This window comes from Lepisma saccharinum, chromosome 20, assembly GCF_977018435.1.
Source record: "Lepisma saccharinum chromosome 20, izLepSacc3.1, whole genome shotgun sequence".
NCBI classification, from domain to species: Eukaryota; Metazoa; Arthropoda; class Insecta; order Zygentoma; family Lepismatidae; genus Lepisma; species Lepisma saccharinum.
This window is the reverse complement of record NC_139248.1, coordinates 9388941-9402818: the sequence shown is the minus strand read 5'-3', so window position 1 is coordinate 9402818 and position 13878 is coordinate 9388941. Positions and strand designations below refer to the sequence as shown.

At 37.1% G+C, this 13878-nt stretch overlaps 1 protein-coding gene across 2 annotated transcripts in view; it reads right to left on the bottom strand.

The window, feature by feature from the left end:
• The window catches only part of LOC146003707 (uncharacterized), a 113648-nt gene that overhangs the window by 50003 nt on the left and 49767 nt on the right, over positions 1 to 13878 (bottom strand). Inside the window, exons 1-2 of one of the 2 annotated variants that reach the window (XM_083142088.1) lie at positions 8455 to 8541; positions 859 to 1512 (exon numbers count right to left, since the gene is read on the bottom strand). In XM_083142088.1, coding sequence (XP_082998214.1) covers positions 859 to 1497 — 639 coding nt within the window. In that variant the 5' untranslated portion in view covers positions 1498 to 1512; positions 8455 to 8541. Of the gene's footprint in view, positions 1 to 858; positions 1513 to 8454; positions 8542 to 13878 lie in introns of those variants that run through there. The other variant, XM_083142089.1, reaches the window with a different exon arrangement.

The following is a 13878-nucleotide window of genomic DNA, read 5'->3' as shown; positions in this document are numbered from 1 at the left end:
CGAGACTGGGGCCGTGTGAGGCCAAAGCCGAGATGGAGTTCGGAGGCTGAGGCTGCAGGCTGATATAGAGTTTGGAGCTGAGGCAGTGTGAGGCAGACCTTGAGCTCGGAGGCTGAGGCTGTTGGAGGCCAGAGTCCGATTTGGAATTCGGAAGCTGAAGCCCTGTGAGGCCAAGATGGAGTTCGGAGGCCAGAGTCCGATTTGGAATTCGGAGGCTGAAGCCCTGTGAGGCCAAGATGGAATTCGGAGGCTGAAGCCCTGTGAGGCCAAGATGGAATTCGGAGCCTAAGGCCTAGTGAGGCTGGAGTATGAGATGAAGCTCGGAGGCTGAGGCTGGAGTCTGAGGCCGACATGAAATTCAGAGCCTGAGGCCTCATGAGGTCGAAGTCAAATGGACATCTCTGCACTAGGGGAAGTAGGCAATGTGATTGGTCACACACAGAGTTATCCTTCCTATGGCTGCACTTTAATGTGTAAAAGAAAAAGGTTATCCAAAATATTATATGAAGAATTTTTAACAGACTTAAATTATTTAACAATTTGAAATCCTCACGTTCTTTAACATTTTAGGTGACTTAACTACCTTTCAGAAAAGGTAGGAGAATCAGACCAATTATAATCTTGTAGTTTATGGTTCTTACAAGCACATAAAGCAATTTTTGATGTAACGTTTCAGAACACACGCTTCATCAGGCATAAGCATAAATGTCTAAGGGAGTGTTGTTATTCTCTTGAAACGTCACACATTAAAAATTGTGTTTACTTGTTTCTACTTCTAAGAAATGTAAACTACAGGAGCAATAATTCTACAATGTAAGCAATATGTAGATATAACAAAAATCAAATAATAATAATTACCAAAGGAACTTGTTGAACTGGAAGTAACCCAGATGGCCCAGGTAAAGGTTCTGGTTTTGGAGAGGGAAGTCCACCTGGAGGGTCACCTGGAACCGATGCACTTTCTTCTATATCGGGAGTCTCTCCCCTGTCACTGCTGCCACCCGACTCGTGCCTCTCTCGAGATCTCTTGCTCTGTGGTGAAAGATTGGAAGTTGGGGTTTCTTGTGAACCTTCTTGAGGGCGATCCCTTTTATCGACAGGCGGCGTTCCCGTCGTCAAACACTGTCCTTCTTTACTTAAGCTTGTCATTTCTGCCAAACCTTTAACTTTTAAACTTTCTGCAGTCTTGAGCAATGTGGAAAGCTGACTGTATTCAATGTTCACTTCGCCTTTATACATAAATTCTAAAAGTGTTTTTAGTTCTATAAATTTCATGTCCTTCAGGATCACAATGGGGTGTCTATCTGGATGGTCAACGAAAAGGCTTTGAAAGTAAGACGAGCAAGCAGATAGCACAACTTTGTGGGCTCTGATAGAATGACCTTCGCAAGCTAGTGTCACGTCAACAAGGGTCTCATCCTGAAGTAGCTGGCTAAATACTCCTAATAAATTACTCTGATGATTGTTCCACCTTAGACAGTAATGTTCACTCCCCATGACTATAATGTGACCCTGGAGAGAAGAAAAAAATATTGTCAGTAAACAGCATAACTAAATTTGCAACAAAATTACAGTCTAAATTGAAAAAAAAAAAAAACCATGGCTGAGCCAACACTAATGCTGATGTATTGGTATTGGCAAGTATCGGTTGGAATTTATTTACCGATACCAGCTGACACTTTTCCGGCATTGTGAAAAGTGCACAACAACATCACGTGGAGTCTAATTTAATCATTTTGGAAGTTATGCAAAATTCGAAGTTTATTTATATTTTGCACAAGTTTTGTGTGAATATAACATGTAATTCTCAAATATTTTGAAGCAGAAATTGTGGTCAATTGATGTGTATAATTAATACTTACACTATTAATATATATTTTGAACAACTTTTAATTATTATAATTTTCGAACATCTGTATTGGTTCAAAGAGGTATCGGCTAAGGCCTAAAAAAAATTAAAATACAGGTACTATCAATCATCAACCAATACATCAGTAACATCCTCAGAAAAACAATAATGACACGTACACTTTGATTTTTGCTACTTTGGCAAATCGTGATAATAAGAATGAATATTTGTTGCATGAAATGAGCACTCACAAAAGAAATCATACTTGGATCAGGTCTCAAATCAGAATCCTTCAGTGGCAATATGACAAATGGATCACTTGACACCCTTACAAGGAGAGGGTACGGCTTGAGACACTGGGATTGATATGGAACTTCCTACAGTGGTAGGGTACCCTATACGTATTGATCAACCAAAATTGGAATTGTACCCAGAATAATTCAGCACATGAAACTTACATGCTTCCACCGGGACACACGGACAATATATTTGCCTCATGACTACACCTTGGATTTTTAGGTTCCTAAAAATCTGAAAATAGGTTCTAAAAACCTTAAATTAGGCTCAAAAAATCCTGACATAGGTTGCAAAAGGACTTAATTTGGTACAAAATTCCTGAAAAATATTGATTAGATAAAATCGTTACAAACAAAATTTCACAAGAACTGTAATAACCAAATATTAATCTGTGAAATCGCAAAATGCACAGCTCATGCTAACGAAGTAAAATTAAACTAAACTAGGTGATACGATATCTATTTCAGGGCCAAGGCCTTCTAAGCAGCTTTTCAATAAGCTGTATGAGGTCAGTGCACCAAGAGTAATCACCAGTTAATATGGCTTAACTTTTCTTTAGCACCCTATATATTCTCAAGCTGCTTGGTCATTAATAGACATAACCTTTGATTTTTCTTCTATCTTTTTATGTTATGTTATTTTATTCTCTTTTATACTTTTTAATATGCTTAAGTATGTATTAATTCCGGAGCGAATTTACAACACCGGGAATTTCTCCATTTTGTTTGAAATTCGGCATACTCACTAAATTAGGGCTCCTAATCACGAATCTGAAGTTAAAATTTGGCGCTCACGCGTCAAAATTGCAAAATAAGAGGGTCAGTCATCGCAACCGACAATGCACAAGCTCATTATTTATCGCAAGATTCTCCGTTTCGAATACTTAAAGAACGAAATATATATATTCCTGACATTACTACGACCCTAAAATTTAACTATGTTTCCTAACCTAACCTAGCCTAACCACGCACCAATGGTTCGTGGGGCTAGCCATAATTCAGGAATTTCTATACGTGAGCGCCAAATTTTAAGTGCACATTCGTGATTAGGGGACCCAAATCAGTAGGCCAAGTATCCGAAATTTCAAACAAATTGGAGAAATTCCCTGTATTGTTAAATTATACCTTAATTCCTTTGTACTCATACGATCCAAGTGGATGGAAATATATAAAATATAAACATTACAATTTTGGACAATTTGTGATCAAACTTGGATCCCTCAGACATCAGTGTGAAAAATTCAGCTATGTGGAAACACATCAGTTGTCACAAAGAATCTAAAAACCAACTTTAAATCGTATCAATCAATAACAGACAAGGAATGATGCATTAAATAAAAAAAAAAGTGTAAATCAAACCAAGTGGCTCGGGATATAATTTCAAAATTCATGTAAAAAATTAATAAACAATCATGGCTACTTTTGATATTTCTTTCTAGGAATGAGGTGTGACAATATCAAATTTTCTTGTAGCTATTTTTGTTATGAGGACTTTTAATACTTGTATTCTACATTGGCTGACTTAAGTGTTCAATACACCTTGGTAACAGTTAGATATAGTGAAAACAGATTTCTTCAAATTTACAGGAGAAATGACGGGAAAGTACTTACGGAATTGAGTTCCTGTGGACTTTTGGAAGCTGGGAATAGTGTTTTTTCCATTCGTGCAACTTATTCGGCCGGTAAATAATGTCATTTTCGACGTTAATGTATCTCCGTTGCACGATAGCTCGTGCCACCATTACCGTCGACTATGTGAATCAAATGTTCTGTGCGTTCGAATATGTAAGCCCGTGTCAGTGCAGCAACCACGTGGTAGTTTTACAAGATGACGTGTGAGCATTTTTTATTTTTTCAATTTAATTTTCTGTTTGCCTAACTTAACTGAACCTAACCTTCCGTGAATGGTTTGTGGATCAATGTTAGCCTAAAAACCATCATTTTTTTGGTTAATAAGTGTTAGTGTAGCAACCATGCGGTAGTTTTACAAGACGACGTGTGAGCAGGTTTTTTTTTTCCCCCAATTTAATTTTCTATGTTTGCCTGACCTAACCTTCCATGAATGGTTTGTGGATCAATTTTCGCTTAAAAACATTTTGTGAATAGTTTGTGTGGCATTTTTTGGTTCATAAGTTTGGAAACACTGCATATCAGCTGATGATAGACAACGTGAGTCAAGATTTGCCCGCCATATTGTGTGTAACGAAAGTGAATTAGCAACGACCAATCAATACTTGTAATGGCAAAAATTAAGCTTTTTTCAGTTAAAAAAACATAATCCCGAGTTGAAAAATGTTCCGCTATGCATATAAGGTAAGTACAAATGTAAATAATTCGGAAATAAAAGAGTTAAATGTGTTTTCACCATATCTAACTGGTACCTACATCTTCAGTTCAAACCCCTAGCAGTATAGTGGGATGCATAAGCACAGCAAGCAGATTGTCCAGCCCATGTTTATTCCATTTATTTTACACAATGAGAGCTTCAAAGATTGAAACAAAACGTCAAAACAGTGGCTAACAACCCTTGCACCAACATACTTAAAAATCAATACCTTAAAAAACAAAGGATGCAAAACAAAAATTAATGAAAATAATCATGGGCCAATTGCCGAGCAATGCTTGTGCATCCCACTGTACAAGAAGAGCTATGTGCAGAAGGTGTGGGGTTTCCAGATGCCCCGTATATACGGGATTGTCCCCCTTTTTAAAGAAATGTCCCAGTGTCCCGGAAAATGTTCTCGGGATGCCCATTTGTCCCGTATTTAGCTAAAGAAAAACAAATTAACATTTCAAAATCATTTTATACAACAAAAAATTAATAACAATTTATAACTAACCTAGGGATGTGCCGAAGCCAATTACAGATGTATGAAAATCGGCCGAAATTGACACATCGGCATCGGAATCGGCAAAAATCCGATATTTAAACTGGTACAGATTATACTAGAGTTTTACCTTCTAACAAGTTTTATATTCTAGTTTTGTAAGATTTTTTGAAAATTTGGTTATGATTCGTCACTATTGTAGAGTTTTTGTAATAAAATTATTGCAAACTCTCATTCAGAGGATCAACCTACCTATAAATCGGAAATAAAACAGTACATTGCTGAACCAGGATCTGCTGTTGTATTGGAAATTCAAAAGTGAGTATTCAAACCTGAAGCAAGTGCTGAGAAAATACTTGAGCATACCTGCTGCATCAGTATTCAGTGATTGAGTGTTCAGTGTTGCTGAACAGATTTGCGATAAGAGAAGAAGTAGGTTACTTCCTGAAGTGCTTCCAAATCTCGTGTTTCTGAAGTTGAAACTGGCAGAACAGGAATTAATTTTGCATTTCAAAGAACTGCTTGTGTACTAATGTTAAATCTCTAGGTTCACATAACCTTTTGAAGATGCAAATGTACATTCGCATCTCTTGAGAATATATATGTATATACATATGATATGCAATAGAAATGTACATAGCAAATCTATTTTTGTCATGCTGAAAATAACATCCCATTTCTGTTTAATAATCTTATGTATCGGAATCGGTTAAATATCGGCATCGGTATCGGTTCCAAAAATTATCGGTGAGTACATCGGCATCGGTAAATTTTCAGCTTCGTCACATCCCTAAACTAACCTAATTGGATACCAATTACAATTTACCACTCAATCCTCATATTAACATTGGCGTAGAACTGTTCATTGTCAATATATAGAATAAGAAGTGACTCACGACTGGAAAAGGCAGTTCTGGTTCTAATACAACTATCACTTGTTCATTTTTTTTGGTCAATGGAATCAGAGTGGAGTGGATAATATTCAGGGCTTAGGTGATGAAAAAAAAGTTTTCTTTTATTTTGTCATGCCAAAAAGAAAGTGTTCTTATAGTAGTGATTATTCTAAACAAAGGTCCTCTTAATGGACGCCAAGTTTTCACTCAAATATTAATATATTTTGTCAAAATGTTAAAAATTCGGCATTAACAATGCTTTAAACTGCAATTGATTTTGTAATGTTTAAAAATAAATTTAACTATATCCATGTCTATATGACCCGTTTTTTTTTTATTTCAGAAATCTGGCAACCATAAGAAGGTGTAGACTGATCCAGCTGCACTTAAGCAATTTGAGCCAGTCTCTGTACAGTGGGATCCATGAGTATTACCATGCAAATTGTTGATCACAATGTTCGTGTACTTTATTTGACCCAATAAGAGCTTCAAGAATTAAGAGAAAACTCAAAACAAGCTGTTGACAACTTCTACACCAGCATACATAAAAGTCCATCGCTTAACACACAGGATGTAAGAGAAAAATAATGAAAATAGTCTTCGACAATTTGCATGGTAAAATTCATGGATCCCACTGTATACCTGGCAACTTCAGTAGGTATCCATGTAACAAAATTTCCTTTAAATATAATGGTACAAAATTTGTCCATAAATATACAGGCTAATGTAATTATAATGGCTTAGACCTTAGCAAGCAACAAGATGCACTGGACCCCATATTCTTTGAAATGTCGTTCATAATTTCACTGAAAGAGCAAAAATATGTGAAGCTGGAAGTGACAGATATTTGAAAGAAACTGTATACAATATTTCAAAGATAAAATCCAGGGGACATCCAATGCAATAGGACACGATTTTGGAAAGGGGAAGGGGTTAGGTATACTTTTCTCAGTATTCAGTCCTCAATTTGCCATCTTTTCCTGCCTTTGGCGGTTATTATTTTTTTTTTAGGAATACTGGGCCAAAGATGGGGGTGGGGAGTTATGACCCTCACCAACATCCCCCCGGGCAGGCAAAAACAATCAATGTAACCAAAAAATCTAATTTAAGCCACTTTCACCTGTCACTTGGGACTCCCCGATGGCCGCAGTGGTACCGTCGCCACCTTGTAATCAAGGGTTCCCGGGTTCGATACCCGGTGAAGGCACATAGTGGTTCAATTCCACTTTAAACTGTAGATCCAGTCCCGATTTGCCTTATTGCGCATAGAGAGAGCTTAAAACACCAAATCACCTGCCACTTATAACTGTTCCCATGTCATCATTCATTAAAATTATTTCGCTGTGTATGTAACTAAACAATCGCATCACAATCTAAAAATACGGTAACTTTCCCTTGTCTAAATTCCTTACACCCTGAAAAAATGTCGAATCTTGATGGTACGTGTATTTTCGCGTTGCTCCGCTTTCATTTTTTTTTCCTTCTTGTAAATTCGGTTTATTTTACTTCGCTTTTCTACCACTTTTGCCTAATCGCGAAGATAACGATGGTGGCGATATTATGAAATTGATGAAGAGACAGTCACAAAGAACACCCTTAAACAGGCCGGGATTCGAACCTGGGACTCCTGACGTCGTAGTGCGCTGTGCTAACTCAGTTTTCAAGTGTAATATGTAATTTCTTGCTGGTGTCCACACAAAAATAAAAACCTTTATTACTTTCAGCTCCTAATTACCTCTCGAGCTATTCACAAACAAATACTGACAAAAAATAGCATCAATAACGAATGGAAACATCTATACAAGATTCGAGTTAACGGCGGTAAGTAGCCGGTACTGTTGGATACGCAACGCATTTTTTTTTAACACAAATTGCACAGCAGGCGCAATATCAACAGACGTCAATGCTAATTGTAACATCAGTACTGATATATGTTCGCATTGAAAAACTACGTGCTAATCCTGAAATCTTGCCCATAGCTACACCAGAATGCGAATAGAATTTGTAAATACACGCATCAAACTTACACGCGCAGATTTCGCGATTTGCCAACTGACACTTAATTTTGGAGAGAATGCACAGCAAGATGCAATTAGGAATTTTCTTTCGTTAAAAGTCACATTAGATTATGTAACTGCAAACGTGTACTTGTGTTAATATATTCTCAGATTAGTAAGCTGCATTTGGGTAAATGTCAATACGCAAAAATGCAGAATAGGCTTATCAAAGGAGCTGGCCTACTTTTCAATTTCGCACATGCAGAAAATAATTACTGTTGTAACTCGTATATTGAATCCTATTTATTACATGATTCAACAAAAGACAAATATAATCTTCTGTTTCATCAAGTACAAAATCTTATTATCATAGGCCTAGGTAATCAATCTCTTCAAAATGGCGGAAAATTTCTGCAAAGATTCACTACAGCAATTTGGCAGATTGACCCTTACAATTGCCGATGTGAAATTTCAAATATCAAGCAGTATTTTTGAGCGTGTAGCACTGCAGTGTTCAACCTTAATATCAGAACTATTACTAGAAATTATAAATGGACTACTATATTTGGTTATATATTCAAAATTTCTTACCTTGCTACATGAACTAGAACAAAGCCTACCACTTCTGCAACGGCGGCTTACCCGGCCTACTATGACGTCGGCGGCCTACTGTCAACTGCGAGTGAAACGAGTCAACATAGAAACCCTGTACTTGAAGTGTTAAGTCCTGCCCTTTTCGACAGAAAAATCAACGGGTAAACATTTCAGAGTAAAATAATTATTATTGTGCACAGCGTCAAATAATATGAAAAGGTGTTACATGTTACAATATAAATTAATATTTGGAATAAAGAATATAGTTGGTAATTTGACTAGAATTTCGCGGAGTGTGAAACGCTCACGCACGTATTTTGCACGGGGTATTGACACCATGCCGCTCGATAAGAATTGGATGCGTGAAAGTAAAAGGCTATCAAGAAATTGGAAGACGTTTTCGAGTGAAGTAAAGATTAATCCCTTCTCTTATCCTGAAGAAATCTTTGGACGAGCCTAGAATACCGTCGAATTGCATAATATAACAAGCGCTTCCTCCGAAAATGAGAACAGTTCAAATAATCGTAAATAATGATAATTTATCGGGTTATACCAATAACACACGCATAAAAAACACAAAAAAATCTTACATAATAATTTAAATAGTATTTGATATTTCCGGAATATTTTTTTAGTGTGCTAATTGCTGTAAAATATTCGGAAAGCAAATTAACGCACTGTATCCAAAGTTTTCAATTATCTTCTAGATAGAATCTGATAGAGTTCTTAAAAAGCGCACAATTTTTCGTATGAAAATAATATATTCCTGTGCACATCTTTTCTATCGATGCATTTCCCAAGGTGGAATTACTGCCTTCTAAAAAAAAATGGTTTAGTGGTAACGTAGTGAAGGAGTCCCAGGTTGAGGTTCAATACCCGGTTGAGGGGCATAGTGGTTCGGATCCCCCTTTAACTGTAGGTCCAGTCCCCATTAGATTTTCTGTGCATAAAGTGGACTTAAACTAAACCAATCCAAAAAATAGTTGTTCGGTTCGTCGGATAAAAGTAGGCACATCATATCATTTTCGTAAAGAGTTACGATGTGAACGAGTTTATCCCTTTCAAAAAATGGGGGGGGGGTAAACCACTATATCATGGGCAATGAGAGGGGAATCGAACAATCTGATTTATATTATTAATGCAAGAAATTGATTGCAGTTAGTATTCGAACAAAGTAAAACTGCGTTAGATGAAAAAGAAAACGAGTGTAAAATACTGGAAGCAGTTGTTTTGTTTTCATACACCACAATTTAATCCGGAGAGCAAGTGGCTCCACAGTTATCAAAATTCCAAATATTAGAGTGAGAGAGAACAACAAACTGTATGACTAAAGTTTTCTTGAACGCGGTATGTAAAAGTTAATACCTCTGTTGGCTCTATTCAAAAAATTAACTATTGTAACCAGTGGCGGCGATTGTATTGCAAATCTGGGGGGGGGGGCAAAGACAGTATATTTCCCTTTGTAGATAAGGTTTAGCATAGTGCGGGGGGGCAAGAGTGGCGAAAAGTGACGCCCCCCTAATCGCCTTGCTGCTTGTAACTTATTCCTCTCAAACACTGGAAACTGAGTTCTGTACAAAACTAGGCCCAGTACTGTCTTATAAGGATGGAAACGAACTGAGACGAACTCCGTAGCGTAGTGGTTAGCACAGCACGTTACGACACCAGGAATCCCGGCCTGGGTGTTTTTTTTTTCGAGTGTCCCTTCATCAATTTCATCATTTTATCACTCACCCTCACCGTCGCGATTAGCCAAAAGTGGCAGAAAAGCTACACTAAATAATGAAAATCAAATGAAACGAGACTTGAGCCTCGGTCTCGACTAGAACTTGTTTCGAGTCTCGAATTACACAGAGCGAGTAGAGGTCGTGAGGGAAACAAATTTTCTTGATAAAGATTTTCTATTCGCTGGCGCCGTGTTTCAAAGCTACAAACTCCAGAAGAACGTGATTTTATCCTGAATGTATACAACCACGCAGCACAGGCTCGCAAGTGTCCCCAATGGATGAATTTTGTAATTACCAGAAACTGACGTATATGTAAATACATATCATGTTAAAACCAATGTTATTTTGTATTATCTTTGCGAATCGTAGTATGCAATAGCTAGAAAAATGCTATTTTTATTTTCCATATTTTGCATATTTTAGTCATTTGTACACGTAAATTCCATACTCTTGCTTTTACTACATTTCCCTTGTGTTAAAAATTGCAGTTTTCCGTTCATCTGTATTCTGTTCGTTTTGTACTCTTTTAAATATTGACAGTAGACAATGTATCTGTTATTCCAACATGTTCTTGTCAATAATAGAGAGTGCAAGCTCGAGCTTTCGTGGTGAAATCCATTGCATATTTTAAATATAGGGTACTCCCATTAGCTGCTTCATGCGATATTGAACGCAACTTTAGTCAACATAAATTTGCCTTTAGGGACAACAAGACATCCACGTTAAGCACTTAAAAGAAAATTTGGTACTCGGCGTTCTCCATTGTTTTGGTTAACAAGAAATAAAGCACATTTTGTGTTCGAATTTTGTATTATAATTAACGTCATGTAAGGCTAATGCATTTTATTTAGCTGGGTCAGCCACTTTGACACGTCCTTTCCCATTGCACAAATATTTATTGTTAATATTTATTGTTATTAATTATCTTTTCTCTTGTGAAAATTATTGTTCTTAATTTCTGTAATTTACCTATCACTGATAATGTCAGGATAGTGACTAACCTGCATATACTTATCTTGTAAGGGCTGTTACCACGGCAATTACGAGTGTCTTTTGTCTTAACTAAAAATAGTTCGGGCTCGGTTTTTGGAATAGAGTGATCAAGTTGAATTATAAGAAGTTTAATTTCTTTGAGTGACATGGATTATATGTTAGGCATATAAGTCTTTAGTTTGCAAAGAAGTAAAATAGACTTCCTTTTTCTTAGTGCAAACTTAACTTTGATTTTTATTTGGTTTGGTTAACGAAAAGAGATATTACCCCATACCCTGAGAAGCATCAAGTGTATGCTTTCGAGTCTTTCATGTGAATTTATTATTTGCTCTGGTAATTAAATCATGTTCTTTTGACCAAAGAACATGTCAACTTTCTTAATGAAAATTGATGTTTTTCACAATTGAGAGTCAATATTTAATTCCATATTTTGATTAAAGTAATTAAATGTATATTTACATATTCAACACTTTTTTTTAAATACGTGCAAATCCTTTAATTGTAGTTTGCCAAAGTCTCGAAAGAGAACGAGAGTCTCGTCTCGAACTATCTACTCTCGTTCTCGATTGTCCTACTGTCTTGGCTATGCACACACGGAGGGGTCGGCAGGTGGGTGTGGGGCCTTGGCAGCTTATAACCAAACTTTTTCAGAATTCTGAAGAAATGACATTTTTGTTTCTTAGTCTGAAGTATAGGTGTCCTACGTAATTATAATATAATATTATTACAGTAATGCATATATTTTGTATTATTATCTAACCAGAACACTGTGAAGGTAAAAACAGAATTATACGAGGCCAATAAGTTGTTTATTTTTTCTTTCTCATCATTTCCGACATACCACTGTTAGGACGCACATTATATTTAATTACAAAACTCGGTGTGGTCAATATCAAACTGTTATTTTAGCTATAAATGAATTTACATTGATTAATATACAATAAATATATTGCTCTAGCACCAAGAAAATACTTCCAATTTAAGGCGCACAGATAGATCTACGCTCCTGTTCAGATAAAGTGGCACATACTTCAACTGTTCAACACTTTAAAGAGTGCCACCTTATGTGAACAGCAGTGTACATACCAGTAATACTGGTAGAGTTAGATTATTTCTGTAACATCTTTGGCTGTTATGCATTTGAAGCTTCGGAAGGAGTCACAACTCTCGAAGCAGCCTATTAACCAAGCGAGTCGCTGACATCATCACAACCCAGAACCTATCGCTAAGCCCTTGCTCAGGTTCTACACACCCACTAGGCTCGCTAGACAGACTCGCGCAGTCCGCTGGAGATGTTCCGAAAGTAATTCGACTATACTCTATTAGAACAGCATCGTTTAGTTTGACATTCACATTGTTATTGCATTTACCATTAACAATACTTCAACAATAATTTATTTTTAAGGGTGACTTTTATCAGTACCGCAATTTCGGTAAAGAAAAATTGATTATTGAAACTGACAAATACACATGCTCGAAGTGAGGGGGATGCGGGAGGATGGCATCCCCCAGCTAGCAAACGTTTGCGCTAAGCATCCCTCCAGTTGCTTCATAAAACCATAGGAGCATCCCCCAGCTAACCCCAAGGTCGACCAAACATCCCCCAGATAACATTTCCCACTTCAGGCGCTGCATTCTACTCCATTCCATATTACACTAAGGCCGTCGCATATTTCGGTTTCCCATATCGCACAACACTAGGACAACGTTGTGTTCTGACGTCAGACGAGGAATGCCTACGTTATTAGGTTTCGTTCTATTAGCATAAATACACTTCAAATGCATTATTTATGCTAATAGAATTAAACCTAGCTAGCCTAACCTAACAACTTAGGCATTTAACCTAACAATATAAGCACTCCCTGGTGACGTCAGTACGCAAAGTTGTCCTAGTGTTGTGCGATAAAGGAGACCCAGTATACAGGGTGTCTCATAAGTAATATCGCAAACTGACACAGGTGAAAGTACACGATAATAGAAGCAAAAAAGTCCCAGTAAACATGGGTCTGCAAACGAACCGTTTTCGAGATAATCGCGAATGTGTGATTGCAAGCCGCCACTGACTTCATTGTTTGTAAACGTCGTCCTAGTTGCTAAAATTCTAATAATGTGTGAGAATGTGTGGTTAGAAGCCGTCATTGACTGCATTTTGTAAACATCGAGTGCTTTACTCCTTGCGCGGTTTGATCTTTGTTTACAAAACAGAATATTTCCGAGAGGTGGCGTTGTAATCAAACAGAACATTTCCGAGAGGTGGCGTTGCAATCAAACATTACAATCCGTCTTGTACCCACACATTCGCACACATTATTAGCATTTTACCAACTAGGACGACGTTTACAAACAATGAAGTCAGTGGCGGCTTGTAATCACACATTCGCGATTATCTCGAAAACGGCACGTTTGCAGACTCATGTTTACTGAGCCTTTTTATCTTCTATTATCGTGTACTTTCACCTGTGTCAGTTTGCACTATTACTTTTGAGACACCCTGTATTTATGCATACATACTCAAATTTAAGACGCCATCGAATCCGAGGCGCATCTAGATTTTCAACATCCACAAACTGGAAAGAAAAATGAACATTAGTTTTGAAGAAATACGGTATGTGGAAAGTTTCTCCTGATAAAACCTACAAGCTTCAGATAATGACTATTGAATGAAAATAATGATTCACTGATTTGGTTTATTTTACTTCGC